Consider the following 17545-nt stretch of genomic DNA (forward strand, 5'->3'; position numbering starts at 1 on the left):
ATATATATATCCATATATTTCATAATAGAGACTAACACTGCATCATAAGCTCTTGTTTGACTTTGCCAGTCTGTTTATGGCCGATCCATCTTCCACTCTTCTCCCCTTCTCTCCCTTGACCAAACCATCTCTTGCTTACTTCCATCCATCCATCTGCATCCCCTCCTCTCCTTAGAGTTATGTATGAGCCAGCGGCGGCGCAATGATTGGTTTAAACAAGTAGTCTGTATGCATGGAGGCTCACGCCCATGTGAATGTTTATATGTAGCTGCCTCTGTTGTCCTCTGCGTGTTGATGTGTGCGGCATGATGGCGTGCTGTTCGACCATATTATCACGTCAGATGGGTGTGTGCTGTCAGGAATTCAGCCTAATGTGTGTGTTCAGTGGTCTTACTTACTTCTCAGGTGCTTTATCAAGAGTTTATAGCTGACAGAGGCACTGTGTGTGTGTGAGTGTGTGTGTGTGTGCGTGTGTGTGTGTGTGTGTTTGTGTGTGCATATCTTGGTTTGCATTCTATCAGGCTATAATTTGAATAAATGAACGCGTTTCAGTTTGGAGAAGCAGTCCGAAAGGTAGTGTTCATTTAGTCAGTTATTGTTTTTATTACATTTTAATTAAATGGACATTTGCGTATTATTTTTAGTGAAAGAAATCCCTGCTCCAATCATAACCAAAGTTATTTCTTTTTTCTTTACTCAGTAACTCAGTAATCTCAATATTCATATATCTTTTGATGCTACTTATTATTCTGTGTGAGCATGATTCTTATGAAGCTTCTATTCTATGTTAAATCCTGACAGTGAATGCAGCGACATTAGCTACACACCGGACACTTCGCTTTTAGCTACTTCATCTGCAAAATGTATATTCCAGTAGAGATGGAAACACTGTCCAACAAACTGATGCTATTGAGCCACGTCATTTGATGGTTGTCAGCGTCTTTTGTTGTTGTTGTTGTTGTGGTTGTTGGTTGTGCTCGTGCTTGCTGGGGCCACCGAGGTAAACAAGATAAACAACAGGGCGCCCATGTTGGAGGAGGCTCCGTTTAAACGACAAACACTGATTCTGTTCTTTCTTGAGTGAAGCAAAGATAAAGATTAGAATTTGTAAGTGCTTCTAGAAGGGGAGGAAGCAGATTGTGATGTGTGTGTGTGTATGCGTGTGTGTGTGTGTAGGTGTGCGTGTGTATGTGTGCGTGTGTGTGTCTACGTCTTGTCGATAACCTCCAGCCTTCTGCAGTGTTCAAGGATCTATGCAGCTATTGATCACCATCAGGATTCATGATGAACTGTCGGGTCATGACACAAAAACTCTGACGCTACTGCACATACACACTTAAACACACACCTAAACACACACGCACACACACACACACACACACAGAGGCACTCACGCTCATGCATTCATTATTCCGTCCGGTGGCACCATAAATCAGCATGTTGATCTATAAAGCGACAGATTCAATCCATCATGAATGCATTGCTTTCTCATACACAACCTGAACTCACACACAGTTTTATCAGAGTATGCAAGATAAAATACCATTAAGTTTATTCTCCTCCACGTGATCAAAGTAAAGCCATTTGAACTTTAGTGAGGAATTGAGTCATCTAAAGATATAAAAACAGTAGCACTGCTGAGCAAAGTGCACACACACACACACTCATCCGTGCATGCAGACACACCGTAGTGGAGGAATAGAGATGCCCCATCAGACACACTTGTATGTGTTGCATCATGTATTGCTATCATATTGGTCATTTCCTGTTTGGATGGCGGGTATTTTACAGCTGCACAGACACAGATGCCCCGGCCACCTCTTGGTGATTGTCTGCGACTGACCTGATTGCTATGTGGTCCCTTTTAGCTCTGTCTCTGTTCCACTCCAACATTTCCCATTCCCCATCCATCAGTCTCCTCCCTCTGTATCTTGTTTTTTGTTTTACTCTCTGGTGCTTCATTTTTTGGTGCGTGGACAGGAAAAGAACAGATATGAAATATTTTCATTGTTATCTTGCGCAGAGAATGTCAGGGCGGGTCAGACAGAGCCTGCACAGCAGCAGGAAGTTGAGGGAGTACGTCCTGCTTTGTTTTTAAGGTTCAAGGACACAGGATTGTTTATCGTATATAGATTAAAGGGACTTTAGGAAGCTCGTTGTCAAATTTAAAGAGTTAAGGAAGAGAACTAATGAGGAAAAGAAGAAAAACTTTTTCTTTTGCACACTTTTGCACAAGAATATGATATATATTTGCACAAACAACCCAAAGACATACAGTACTGTCTCGGGTCAGGGCTGTCACCAGTGCAGTCGGATAAAAAAAAAAAGAGAGAAAGAGGAAGCTAACTGCAGCAGGAAAAGTTCATCCTGGTTAAGTAAATAGCATAAATCACCGTTGTGCTCACACGGCCGTCCACACGGTGAGGACAGAAGAAGACAGATAATTGTCATGTTTTTACAGGAGCACCACACCTAGTCTGCAGATCAGCATATCCTGTTCTGTCCAACAGAAGGTCGAGGATGTCGCCGGTTGTTGCAAAGAAAACCTCAGTTATTACAAGATTAGTTATTATCAAAGCATTTCCAAACATCTGTGATACAAGAGAGAGGCGGTGACATGAAAACAGGAAAACAGCCATGATTTATTATTGGTCGAACTTCGATCTTTGATATTATTATACATGTTAAAACTGCTCTGACCAATATTATATATATATTTTTTTAAATACAAAGATACGTGTTGAACGTGAAAAGTGGTCTGTCGTAACTGTAGGTGTCTTTATTTGGAGATCAACTCCCTGATTTATTGATACAGCACACAACTTTCCTGTTGTGATTTAATTTTGCTGTTCTCCACAAGGTCATTTCTAGAAAGAGGAAACAGATGTCAGTAATAAAAACCACTTCAGCAAACCAAGTTGCCGTGCATCAGACTTTATATTTACCCTCTGACTGGTGAATGCTGGACATTTTTGCAACATATTTTAATTTCACCGTTGGTTACAGTATTTTAAGATAATATGTATATTTATATTGCACCAGTCCTAAAATGTGTGGCAATATGTTTTCTTTGCCTGTGTTTCATTGCCTCGTCCCCCAAAGTGCTGTTCTAGACCCTGCAAGTCATTCCCTGCTCTATTTTAATATTGTTGCTGTTGTCTGACTGGCAAAAAACACTGAAAAATAAGGTCAAAGCTTTATGTTGTGTTTTTCAAGTTCCTTCTTTAAACTAGACAGTACATAAGAAAGAGAAAGGAATCACGACGGTGATTTCAAATATAACAAAATCAACACCCTGAGTTGTCCTCTATGTCAAATTCTTTGTGTGTGTATTACATTTCTCTTCCCTTTCCTGTGACATTGAATCTCACTTATTTCCATTGCACACATATCTACCTATCAACACGCAGCGATCGTGTGATCATCATGAGTCTTCATAAGACAGTTTTATTGATCCACAAATGCAACGATCAGAAGATGCAGATGATGGCGCCGCCTTCATTGATTACCAGTGACAGTTAAAAAGCATGGCATAATTCCCATTGATCGCTGGTGACACTGTGTTAAAAATGGTGTCATCTGCATTGATTAGCAATAAAAGAATGTGGCAGAGATGCGTCCTGGGTCCAGGATGGCGGAGCCCTCTAACCCACTCTCCTGTTCATCATTTGAATGTGTGTGGCACATTATGCAAACAAACACGCCTGAAAAGAGATGAAGAGCGCTGCAAAACCCTCGGCTCTAAGCTATACAGAGGAGACATTAAAATATATATATATATAATATTCAGCCATTAAAAAGTCTCCTTCTTCATTGCTGCAGAAACACGGCGTGATCGGTTCCGTATCGATCCAAGGCTAAAATATTCTGTGCAACTTCTGCTTCAGGGTCTGAACAATGTAGCTGCAATGTGATTGGATGAGCTTTTTTGTTGTCTCTAAAGAGGAATTAAAAATAGGTTTCAAAGGTCTCGTCTCCTCTCGATGGTATTTTCAATGAATGCTGGATTTAAGATCACCTCTATCGCTCGGCATTGTAGCCTGGACGCCGGAGTAGTTTACAGCTCCTAAAACTGCCAAAGATCGTAGCGCACAGATAACTACTGACTATGGGTAACAAATGGCGGCAGTGAGCTTATAAAACAACATCATTTGGCTGCAAATGTCAAGACTGGACATAACTTTTAAGAGCTGTTGTCAAACGGCCAAAACCGGGGCGGTGCCGCAATGCAGCTTTGATTCTGAATTAAGAAGCTGTCGTCTTCTTGCAGATGAAAGACACAAGCCACCAAATATATGCTTGTCCCATTGGTGCAGCAACTTTCAGTGCAGGTGTACGACTGCCAGGTCGCAGGACGCTGTGGAAAATCAGACTCAAACAAAGCTTCATCCTGTATTTGTGTATATAATGTGTGAAGCGTTTTAATGCAGACTTTCGATGGGCTTTGACTGTCTCTATGAGGACAAACTTTACGTGGTGGAAAAGCAAAAGCTCTGTCAACATGGTGGTTAAAATTTGACATCGTGGTTGGGTCGATTTCAAAAGTAGAACTATTGTTTCAGTGTTTTTGCACTTGTATTTGCTTTCGACTAAAATGCTACCATCCTCTAGCAGCCAAAAAGCATCAACATAAGATAGTTGAGTTAGTGAGTTGTTTTTTCTTACACAATAATTATCTGCCTAGAATTAGCTCTGGTTAGCTAAGCTGCTGGTCATACCAGACCAAATAAAATGGTGTTTGTGCTTTATTACTTTATATTTATATGGTTGATAAAGATGTTGATGTTGTGTGGTTCATAAACTGTTTATTTTGTGCACTTTATAAGCATTCAGAAAAAAATATATATATATATATATGTATGTACATATCCCACGAATGGTGTAATGAATAAAATAAGCTTTTATTTACTAGAAATAAATCTTCTTCTTCTGGAGAACTGATTGTAAGCCATGCATATACGCTGAACTCCTGTGTTGAACATATCACACACAGGTACGGCCGTACATCACTTCCCTTCTTTTTTTATTGTCCTGTTCGACCTGCTTTATGTTCACTCCCCATCCCTAATTCACCTTTTCTATTCCTTCCCCCACACACATACGTGATGTGTTTCCCCCCCTTGCTACATTAAAGAGTGCTGCAGCACACATGCACATACACACACACAAACACACAGTCTGCCAGACTTCACCGTGAATTATCCTCACCTTCGGTCAGTGTCTCTGAATGATATCCACGTGTTCTGTCATGTGTGTGTGTGTCTTCCATGAGTGTAAATGATGGCACAGAGAATGGCTTGTTCTTCAGAGGTCGTGTGTGTGTGTGTGTGGTGCGAGTGTCCCTGCTTATTATTCTTTTGGTCCCCTGGTTTTTGACTTGACTTTCTGTTCTGTTGAGGTTTTATGTGAGTTGGAATATAATTATGTTCCCAGGGCGGCTTCAAAACACACACACGCAAAATGTGACATTGATATAGTGCACTTGCATACCTTATGTGAGGATGAGTGATGGTCTGTGTGTGTGTGTGTGTGTGTGTGTGTGTGTGAGTGTGTGTAATAGGTGGTCTATAGTCACTGGAATACTGGAAATCTTTTATAGACAGAGAAAGAGAGAGGAGCTTTATCAGAAATTCTCAAGAGAAAAAAGTGCTGAAGGAAAATCAACCAGGATGCACGAAACACGTTCGTCTTCCAACCGCTATGCTTCCACAATAAACCTGCCCCAACAGTCTGGGACTGATCGTCGCTGCTTCTGGGGCGGGGCATGATGGTAAAATCATGACTTAGTCCAGTCCACCCATTCACATACACATTACTGTAATACAGAGATCGCCATAGGAAGGTGTCACCTGTTCATCAGGGGCGACCATCACTCGCTCACTCACAGATGGACCAGCCGGTCGCGGATCGTTCGAGGTTCCCCATCTTAAGCTCAAGGGCACTTCAATGTGTAGACTGAGGGGGGCTGAGGGATCGAACCACCGACCTTCTGATAAGTGTGTGACCGCTCATAATCCTCTCAACACCGGAGGACTCGAGCTCCTCAGACAGAACTGGAATGTTATTTTAGAGGGAAAAAAAATAAGGACTTTTAAATCCGGTCCTTGGGATATTTACAATACGAAGCTGCCCTTAAAATCTCACAACCACATGTTATATTTCTATATTTTTCACCTGCGACACCAACTGGTTTTCCACCAGAAGCGTGATAGTGGCTATTTGCACAACAGCAGTGATTTCTAGAATTTATCCAAATTAGTACTTGACTGTAGACTGTTTTTGATTTTCAAAATTAAAATCTGCAAATAAAAAAATCAATGCATCTCATATATCCATTCAGAGAGAGAGAGAGAGAGAGAGAGAGAGAGAGAGAGAGAGAGAGAGAGAGAGAGACCACTGCAGTAGGGAGGTATAAAATGAGGGGATTCTGCCCCCTTCAGCAAAGAACAAGAACAACAGCATCAAATAATAAGGAAACTGAAAATAATGCTCCTTTAACCTTTAATTTAAATAATCGAATTTAATAGAAAATATGTTATCAAATTACATTCAGGATGACAACATCTACGTAGATGTTTCTGTTTGAAAGAAACAGTTATTTTTGCTTCATTTATCACCATCTTACACCAACCCTGCTGATGTCAGAAACGCAGCCATGACGCCACTCCAGATTGTCATAGCAACCCCAGAGGAGACGGTGGCGCCGCTGAAGGTCTTGTCATGCACATGTGTGATGATGGAGATCGCTCCTACGTAGGCCTCCTCACATGCCGGCTGGATCTGCTCCTCTGGCAGCAAGTAGCTGAACTCCCCTGGAGCGTCATTCGATCAAACATAAGTGAATGTGAAGTGGCCTTTATACGCTGTCAACTGATGATCAAAAGGCACGCCTCACCTTTGTCTCTCAGCTCAAAGGTAAAGGAGAAGGGGATGCCAGTGAGGCGAGCCCAGTCACGGCTTGAGCCTGAGTTTGGATCTGAGGGTTGAAGAGAAAATGAGATGTTTCTTCATTTGAGTTGAACAGGCGAGACGAGGTCAGGTGAATGTGAGAGCCTCACAGAGGATTTCTGGAGACGTTCCCACGGCGTAGTCCATCCCATGCACCTTCTTCATTTCTTCTGCCGCTGCCTTACCGACTGAAAGCTGCACAGTTCACACCAAATGCAAACCTGGGTTCAGACACCTTTAACTGAATGGTTGCATGCCAGCTGCTGATTTCTTTTTCACAGTTTTTCTGTTGAGGTGCACACACTCACCAGCTCATCGTGGTTGGGGGCAGACGTCTCAGGGTGTCCGTATGGTAACAGTATGAGTTGACCAGCAGAGTGGATGGTGAGGAAACACAGGGTTCTGTTAACCAGCTTTCCTGTTGATACGCGTAAAAAAAAAAAAGTAAAATCCTCCATGTATATATATAGAAATGTATTTGACACATCTAAGCTTTTCATAATGATCTTCTTTTAATGCCATTTCTTCTCCATCGTTACCAACAAAGTCCATCAGAGCGCTGGCCTCTGGCTCCGACCCCGCTGATTTCCCTCCGTATGTGTTTGAGCAGCTGTCAAATGACACGCCAACCGCTGAGGGAAGAATGGAAACAAAAAAATATCAAGATAGTATATCAGGTTCATGTCAAAAATGTAACTGCATGTGAATGCGTGTCTGTATTTTATCTTTTTACTTTTAAACTAGAATACAGATCAGTATTTGAGTTTTTAAAAGTCAGTTCCTCCGGCTCAGTGTTGCATTTTTAATGTTCGTTCAAACGTCATCACTATTTTGGACTTAATTATATATAGAAAAAGAATCTACCTCACTGCTCCAACTCTTCCCTCTTAACAAGGTTTCTGACCTACTCAAGCTGTGCCGGTTACACCAGTTTGAATTGCACACATAGGAGTGTCCTTCCCTTTTAACGAGAGGCTGCAGGATAATTATTTACACTGTGATTAAAGAAGGCATGAAAGAAACTCACTTCCCCAGTTGGCGTTAAAATTTCTGTTGAGGTCAACGCCGTAGCAGCTGCTGCCCGGAGGGGGAGTTGAACGGGACTTTCTCCACAGACGAGTCTGCAATGAGAAGAGGCCATGCTCAGTCACAGAGGACAGCAAGCTTATCTGATCATAAAACTTTAATACCATATGTCTCTCAAATGGTTGTTTGCTCTCACACTGTCGTTGGCCCAGCTGAAAATATATCCATCCACGTTGACGACGGGAGTCACGTAGACGTCGACGTTCTGCAGCATCTTCCGCAGCTTCTTGTTGGTTTTATACGAGGCTGCGATCTGAAACAAACGTTTCATGCGCTCACATGCGAGAGTGACCTTCCGTTGGTGGATGTGAGGTGAGTTCAATGTGCAAACCTCTTTGACAAACCACTGGCAGAAGGCCGGAGAGATCCACTCCCGAGCGTGGACGCCGCAGTCCACCCACACGACCTTCTTTTCTCTGGCCTCTGGGTTCTCCAGTCCCAGCTGGTAGAAGCAGATGATGCGGGTCGAGAGTGAACAAAGTGCCTTATAGACCTTCTGTGCGGTCTTCACTGTGGGCCACAAGATTTCCATGGCAACGGGACCGGACAGAGCTCTCTGATGTCGACTACAGCAGAGATCCACGTGTCTTCCAGGAGGAGCTCAAGCGTCTTGGTCCGCCATACATTTTAGCCAGGTTCTGATAAAGGGAGCCGTGTCCATACCTTCATCAGTGTGATGTTCCTTCCTTCATACGTGTATCCATAAACAGCAGAAGAGATTATCTCTGGGTTCTCTCGCGCCACATTTTCCATCCATCCGTATATCTGCATCATAGATTAATCAGAGTAATGATTAATATCTGGGTTGTTTTTCTATTATTCCACCAATATTATTGGCCGATGTCCATGTGAAATGCTTGAAGATCAAAGTGCAAAGGGAACAAAATGAGACTGGACCGCTATGGAAAGGTTGCGGTGAATAAACACCCACCTCATCCATGGGGTGATATTTGGTGTACTCATAACTCCGTGTTGATTCCAAACCCTCCGCTAAACTGTGAATTTCAAAGAGACTCATGTTTATTTACTTGTTACAATAAATTATAATGTAATCAGTTGATTTTACAGCCAATGGACCAAAGGTTTGCGTTACAGCTGATGTACTTCCTGCTTTAATCCTGACAGCAGATGCTCCTCAGCTCAACCACACAAATGCTTTGTTATAACGGAGCCTTATTACATCATTATTACTATACTTTCATATTTCTGCAGGTATGCTGTAAATTCAACACAACTCACCTTTTAGAAGACAGCAACAATCCTACTATCCACAACGTGAGCATCCCGTTCTCCATCAGAGATCTTCTCCTTCAGTCGTCTGACAGCTCCTGCAGCACTTCACCCTGTCCCAGCCAGGGGGGGGGGGGGGGGGGCAGCTTTTGTCCATCCTGATGACCTGGAGTCCTGCATGATTCCATGTCGACAGAGGCATGGTCCCGCTATTACAAGTGAATGTTCTCAACCAGTAACACATTAACATTTATGAAATGTCACTAAAATGATATAACAGCTGATATCTAACGGCGTTCTCAGCTTTATGGCGGTTTATCTTGTCCAAATATGTATCCTGCATGAAAACAGGCATTTAATGGACCGGCCATAAAGCAGGCAGCTCCTACAAAGCCACAGGTTGTGCCGTCAGCCTTGTGTTTTGGAGCAGGAGCCTCTTCTGCTGCATTCTGCAACATCAGGAGTCTCAGATTCAATGTGACATTCTTTCTTAAACTGTCCCGTGCGTGCTGCAAGTCCCTGCTGGGACTCACGTGGATAATGTGATAGAGAGACAGCGCTCACTCGGTCAGGACAAACCCAAAGAGGGGGGGGGGGGGGGGGGGACATAATGATACTGGTTGGGTGTTTAGTTTCAGTCTCTTGAATGAGGACACGTCAGTTTGGGAATATTTGGATTTCCTGGGGACAATTGGAATTATTTTTTTGGCAGTGGTATTTAATTTCTCAGAACTTTTGCAAAGGGCCAATGGGTGCCAAGTTTACCGTCTGCTGTCTGTACTATCTGAGACACAACAGGGAGCAGAAGAATTCCATTTTGCGGTGAGACAAGACTACCCAATGGGCATGATGACAATTATAATAGCCTGTTAATATCCTGCTTTTAGACCAGATATGTGTTCATCTGTCTGTCTGCTAGCAACATAACTCAAAAGGTTAACGACAGATCTTGATAAAAAATTCCAGGACATTTTGGGAATGTTACCAGGAACAAATGATTACTGATTTTGGTGATGATCCCGGATAGATCCTGGATTCTGGATCACTTTGAAATTTTCATTAACATTGCAGTAAGATCCAGATTGCAGATATTACTTGCGTATTAGATACACTTGCGTTTTGGCCTACTATACATTAATGCATCGCTGATTACGTCCACAAAGGAGGTTCTGTTTTTGCTGACCTTCACTAAGACGCTGTGGAATTAGTAGTGGACAAACAGATTAATTGTATCTTCAAAAGCTACGGATCTAGATCCAGAAGGAACCTCCATTACTGAAAATGTGCTGTTTGTGAATAACGTCTAAACTAATAATGACATCAATGTGAGAGCCAATTTCTAAATCTTTGTCTTCATGGTTAAGGAGTCTAAAATTATAGATAAAATAAATATAGGGCCGTCATTTTTGGTGTAAATCACAATATAGGGGGACTTCGGCGCTTGGCGGAGGTCTGTGCTCTGCAAGTGCTTTTCTAGTTCTTCTTTGTCTCCAACATGCACACAACCACCACTTCCAGACAAGCGGAGCTGCTGCCCAATCACTCCAGCAACAGCGACCCAGACCTAGAGAGCCTCTCTGGGCAACACTCTCTGAAAATGAGCCAATGGAGCAACAAGAGCAGCCCAGGAGCCACCATGAACAGATCCTTGGAATCCCCCGTCAGACAAGGACTGGACAGAGAGTTGCAGACTTTTATCAACATGAGAGACCAGACTGAAGAAGCTACAGAGGTGAGAGAGACATGGTAGGGATTGCCTAATGGTCGCCACAGCAAATCAACCTTCTCCACTTCACCATGTCCTTTTCATCGTCCTCCCCAACACCAGCCACTCTCATGTCCTCCCTCAATAATTCCATGTATCTTCTCCTGGGTCGACCGCTAGCCCTGTTCCCTGGCAGTTCCATCCTCAGCATCCTTCTACCCATATAGTCCCTTTCTCTCCTCTGGACATGTCTGTCCTCTCTGAACTTGTCTCCAAAATGTCTAACCTTCACTGTCCCTCTTATTGCCTAATTTCTAATCCTATCCAACCTGGTCACTCCAAAGGAGATGAAAGGACCTTTCCCTTCATCCTCGCTGACACTCTCCTATCACAGAGCACACCTGGTACTTTCCTCCACCCGTTCCAGCCTGTCTGCACACGATTCTTCATTTCCTTTCCACATTCTCCATCACTCTGTAAATAAACTTAAAAGGGATTCCACAATACCACATTGGAAACAACAAGAATAGAAAAGGAAAGTGAGCTACAAGACAGTTGACTGCTAGAGCTGCTGCATAAATAAAGAAAAAAATACAATAATAATCACACACATGGATTATTTTGTTAATATATCATCTGGTGTAGCTGGAAAACTGTATCAAGTGTTCCACTCTGCATGTAGTTTTTATTTTTGGCCACAATGGGGCGCCATTTCCATTTGAGTTACATGAGAAGAATATCTAACAGTATTTTTAAGGCAGTATTAATCTTTCAATTTAATAGTGTGCAGGGTGGATTTAATTGTGGCATATTGGTTAGAGCTTGGGCTTGCATTTTAGATAACATTTATCATTTTGTAGCTTTCATTCATTCATTTTATTCTGCTTTTTCTGTTTTGAGAGTGACACATCTTCTCCAGTGAATCTTTGCATAGGGGCTGTGTGAGTTTGGCAAACATGTGACAGCATTTGTGAGGCCTCCGGGCACAGTGGGGACGTTGTGTTGATGAATTCCTGAATAGAAATGCAGGCTGGATGGAATATTCACGCAACTTTCCTAATCATGTTGTCAGGCCATTTTTGTTATTAAAAACACAAACCCAAAAACAGAAAGGTCATTAATGAATCTATTTTTTTTTTGGGGGGGGGGGTTGGTAAACAAGGATGATAAGTGTACATTTATTTGCTTCTAGGAATGGGAGAAGCTGAATTACGACATACACACGTTGCGCTATGCCCGCCGAGAAGTTAGAACTCGATGGAAGAAAATCCTGCTGCTGCTCGGTGAGACTCCTGGATGCTACTAATGCTCTAATATTGTTTTGTCCCGAAATCTGTACGCCATCTTCCTTTCCGCTCTGCAGGTTATCAGAGCGAGACAGAAGCCTTGCTCTGTGTGAACAGACAGAGCCAGTTCAGTCCAGATCAGGAGCATCTTAATAAAGTTACGGCCTTGTTGGAGCAGCTGCTGGTCCACACTTCCCTGGTTCCTCCAGACACGGGACACCAGAGCAGATACCTATATGTCATGGTATACTATCATATACTTGGTATATTTGTCCTATGATCTGTTTCATTCTCATCACGATTCTCTCACTCCCAGGAACGCCTGGTTTCTCTAGATAGCGCTGAAGACTTTGTCAGGCTGGCCAAAGAAAAATATCCAAAGCAAGAGGAGACATAAAAGCTGAAAATCTTTCAGATGTTTTTATGCCACTGCTTACTTGTTTAAACCACACCATATGGAATCCCCCTTTCAAAACAATGTGCTTTAATTTGAATCCTTTTAAATGTAAATGCTTCACTGTGCTCCTCTTCCAGCTAGATTATCTCAAGCACAAACTCTGTGGGCCTTAGAAGCTCAGATTTGTTTATTAAATGCATTTAAATGTATTTTTTAATTTGTAATTTTTGGTCATCGAGCAGCAGCTTCAATGCATTCACTAATGCAGTGCATCGATGTGTCCGACAGGGGACAGCATAGATAGGTTAAACTGGAAGAAAATAAACCGCAGCACTGCATTTTGCTAGTTTAAGATATTTGTATTTCAGATTTGTGGTATGTTTGTATTATTTAGTGCATATGGCTGTTCCAGGAGGAAAATTTAATAATAAAGAGTATTTAATATAATTTACTGAGAAGTGTAACGAAACACTGATGTGGAACTTTGACACCTCAAATGAAGAAGATACAAATATGGCGCTGGTGGGGGATCAAATGTCCCTTGGACTGGACTTCTGGACTGGGTGCAAAGTTAGAACACTGCGCCATGCATCCAGAGAGAGTTTACTCTGACCCAGATATTGTTCTCTCCAAGGCCCCTTCCCATGTTTGGGAAGCAGATGTGGAACGGTGGGGGAGGGAAGCTGCATGACCAACCATCTGGCAGCTCTGTCAGGATTGTGCTGCATGCATCTTTTTCTCATTATACAACCCTTTGTGTGTGTGTGTGTGTGTGTGTGTGTGTGTGCGCACTTTAGATGAAATAAAGCTGACATCATTCTTCAGAGTTTTGCTTAAATATCCCCATGGAATGATTTTGACAGAAGTAAGAAGGAGATGATTAAGAGGGTGAAGTTGGAGTCAAAAAATTAGAGGGGGGGGGGGGGCCTTAGATTGTCAATTTGTGGTTAGTGTAAGTGTCCATGTGTAGCTTTGTCAAAAGGTTGAAATCACCATGATAAACCTTCCTACCAGCGTGTGTCACCAGTCAGCCAGACAACCCAGAACTCACCCAGGGAAACGGACCAGACGACTTGAGTTGAGACACCAGATTGGATTCTGACATTTGTTTGTTAAACATGACTCGACAGCCAAAAGACGGCTATCTTGGATTAGCATAATGACATAAATGAGGGGGGGGGGGGGGGGGTAAATGTCTGTCTGGCTGTGGCAACGGTAACAGAATCCAGTTAATAGCGCCGGTCAGAGGCTGGTCCGACAGAGACGTGTCATTGTGGTTTTTTTTGATGGGTTCAGATGTGGAAACATTTTTAAAACGTAGTTTTATTGTCACTTGGCAGACACATCACATTGTTTGGCTGCCCTGGGGTTTCTGAATTTCAGCTGCATCAGCGGCGACTAGTGAAGGGGATTCAAACACATTAAATGACGTTTGTTTTCCATGAAGAAATCATGATTGTGTGCAAAAATGACAAATATATTCAGTTGAAATCAAAATGATTCGATCGCAATTGTACTGTAGATTAGGTTTACTGGCAAAACATATAGGATTTATCAATACAGAGAGCATTTCTTTCCTCAGCTGCCTTTCATCACAGCCTACGTCTCCCTTATACTCTCATTCTCTCCCTTGTGTATGCAGAGACGATTTCACACTGACCTGATCCTGACTTCATGCTGTCCTTCAGTTTAATCTTGATTCTGAGGCGCTTTATGCTGCAAATCTACGACTCGGGATCCTCCATGTTTAGGTTGAACTACGGAGCCTGCAGTGATGACATAGTCTATAATGATGATGAATATTCTCTTATCATGAATTCAGAGACCTTAAAGATTTGTCAAGTGGCATATAGTGTGATGTTGTCTTTCACAGACAAGTCAGATAGGGTTAAGCATCAGGTATTTGATACACAACGATTCATTTGGGTTGTTCAGTACAGTACAGGTCAATTTGTAACGGCTTGATTGAACACAGAACCCATTTCATAACTAGAAAAGCACTCGGAGAGCGCAAACCTCCGCCAAGGCGCAATAAATTCCTTGATCCAGATGCTGATCTGGATCATCAGCAAAAGGTTTTTATTAGTATCTTCATACACAAACTATGAAAAGTAAAAGTGAATCAGATTTGTTGTGTATTTTCTTTAATGTGAATTCATAAATGGAGTTTTCAATGTTAAAATTTTATATTTTTCCTGAATTCATTCTGGATCAGACATTTTATGATAGTGCATATCAGACTCCTTTATGACTGTGATTCTTGGTGAGTGAATTGAATGCATATTTTACAAGACAGGATCCCCCCCCCCCCCCTCCATTATAAGTAAATGGGAAAATCTGGATCCTTCTCAAAATGTAATCTAGGGATCTAAGATTAACCAAGACCCATCTTCAGATTTTTTTTTCATCAAGACAGAGAAATAAACACTGTCAAAAACATAACCTCCTTGACGGAGGTAAAAATAGAGCCATTGGCTACAGGACGAATTCTTACCTTCTTCTATACTGGACTCCCTTTTAGCCTCCACTGTTTATTTGGCAGAGTAATTTATGATAAGATGGTGTTACACCCATGACATTAACACACACACACACACACACACACACACATTTGTAACGGATGTTTGGAGAACGATGTAAATGCTTTGCTGACCTGTGAAGCTCCTGCAGAAGGTCAGAGGTTAAGAATCTGCTCAGTAAGAGGCAACTTTATTATGAAGCTTCCAAGTCAAACCTTCAGGACGACTTTTCTAAACTAATTTTCCAGTAGATTTGAGGTCTATATAACTCGCAAAGCAGTTTAAATAATGAAGCAAAATGTACCAATGTCTTTGCAATGCTAATGATCAATTTACAGTATCAAATCTTCCAACTACAAAGCTGTTTTCAGCTAGATTTACTAGATTTACAGTTCCATCTACAACAGTTGGCCCTTTTGCAGGGTCCCTGGGTGCTGAGGCCTATCCCATCTGAAGAGTACACCCTGGACAAGTCGCCAGTTCATCACAGATCCAAAATACAGAGTATTTGTATATGTTATACAAAGTAAAATGAAAATGAAGTGCACAATTTATTACAATGTCTCTTTTCTTCATAGCGCCGGAAAACACACACACACACACACACACACACACACACACACACACACAGGCTTTGGTCAGGGTGTGTTCTCTGGTATGTCTATGGTCATCAGTGGTGGATCGCTGGAAGCTCTTTAAAGATCCTGATTTATTTCCCTTAAATTAAACCTAATTAGAGGGGATTAGCTAACCACATGCATACATGCATATTGTTACTGAGGCCATGGTCAGAATCACTGCAGGCCATCCGACAATAGCACTAATAGAATGTTTCTACAAGCCCAACATTCCTGGATATATGTTTAATAGTGAGATACAGTAATATATCTTATACGCGTAGATATTTGCATGAGAATAAATGATCCATATACGTACAATATATGCACAAGTATATGTATAACATCTGTTTCAGTAATTCCCTTAACTCCAAGTGTAGGCTTTGTTCTGTTACAGAATGACTTCATGCAGTTTGGATGCATCAATCGTAAATGATGACGTATTGATGACAGCGATTTCAATGATTTCCTGGTAACCCCAACAAAGAAGTAAATATTTGTTTCAAATCTTTCGACAAAGCATCTCTCGAAGGCACTGTATCAAAAACCAACGCGGTCAACACCTCCAACACAGTCGTGGAAGGCTGCGATGATGATTTGTTTAATTTGTATATGTGCTGCCAATTTGTGGATTATCTCGGGTGCAAAAAGCGAAGCCGGATTTATGTCTTCTTCACAAGGACATTTGGCTAAAACAAGGTGAGAAAGATTCCCCTTTGTCAGCCTCACGTTTTCTGTCTTCTTTCCCGGGAACACCAGACAGTGAATCATTCCCACATATGCTCACCTGGCTGGGCTTTCCGTCAGCACTGGTGATGTTCAAACTACCTGACCTCCTGCCACAACCGCTAAGCAGCCGCACATCCAGACCCACTCATGCTCCTCTGACATGAATCAGCGTTTTGTTTCCCGACGGCACGCAGACTGCATCCGCGAAGAAGAAGGAGAGACGCCTTCTGTTGTAACAGACGTTTTGACTGTGGATGATGTCATGTGTAATGATGGTGCACCAGGTCAAATAAACGGGAAGCAACGCACTCACATCACAGAACAAGGATATGGTCGAGACATCACCACCGGATGTGTGTGTGTGTGTGTTTAATAACACATGGGAAAACATGTGCCACAGCTGGGAGGTCATTCCCTGAAGAGCATGCCTTCTATGGAAGCAGTTCTGGAATAATAATAGAAATCCTATTCTGATTCCATGATTCTATCAACCACATGATTAGTCAGACCAGGAAATTGTGACTTCAAATTCCACGTCTGTCTTTTTAGATGAGTTTACAGCACCCTTTATCTTCCTCCAGTTCTTCTGCTTTGATTCATATGTTGGTTTCCATCTGGGATGCTACTCATTTTAAATTGAGCATCTTATTTTGAAAACCAAAGCTCCTTGCCAGCTGTCTGTCCAGGCTTTACAGCACTGTCTCAATAATCCATTTCTGTTGAGGCCTTCAGCATTTAAAGAACCGTATCAACATTACTCACTGATTATTAATGCTCTTCCATCTACTATTATGTGAAATGTTATTCTCAAATAAAAAAAAAAAATTTCAGACACCTTTTCTTTATCAAACTGTTGTCGTTTTCACGTGTCAGTGAATAAAGCCCAGTTTACTCGAACCTTTATGGAAGAGCTGAAAGCTGTAAAAAGTCTCTACAGAAGGTTGATGGATTTATTACAGGAAAATAACGGGAGACAAAAGCATGAAAAGGCTCATTTTATCTGGTATTATATCACAAAAAATGATATT

General features: G+C 42.0%; 2 protein-coding genes across 2 annotated transcripts; one reads left to right on the forward strand and one right to left on the reverse strand.

Moving 5' to 3' along the window:
• Window positions 1-6621: 6621 nt before the first annotated feature.
• On the reverse strand, window positions 6622-9052 carry LOC137902460 (carboxypeptidase O-like). Its single transcript, XM_068746548.1, has 10 exons — window positions 8966-9052; window positions 8698-8799; window positions 8366-8476; window positions 8171-8287; window positions 7976-8069; window positions 7488-7580; window positions 7257-7366; window positions 7059-7143; window positions 6896-6976; window positions 6622-6812 (listed from the first exon to the last, which is right to left on the reverse strand). The coding sequence occupies exons 1-10, from the start codon at window positions 9050-9052 to the stop codon at window positions 6622-6624; spliced, it is 1071 nt and encodes a 356-aa protein (XP_068602649.1).
• Window positions 9053-10012: 960 nt separating this feature from the next.
• On the forward strand, window positions 10013-12652 carry LOC137902461 (melanoregulin-like). The gene is given in 5 exon segments (XM_068746549.1): window positions 10013-10106; window positions 10800-10996; window positions 12162-12252; window positions 12333-12499; window positions 12572-12652. Coding segments are annotated over 5 exon segments (630 nt in total).
• Window positions 12653-17545: the final 4893 nt, after the last annotated feature.

Source organism: Brachionichthys hirsutus, chromosome 12, assembly GCF_040956055.1.
Source record: "Brachionichthys hirsutus isolate HB-005 chromosome 12, CSIRO-AGI_Bhir_v1, whole genome shotgun sequence".
Classification (NCBI taxonomy): domain Eukaryota; kingdom Metazoa; phylum Chordata; class Actinopteri; order Lophiiformes; family Brachionichthyidae; genus Brachionichthys; species Brachionichthys hirsutus.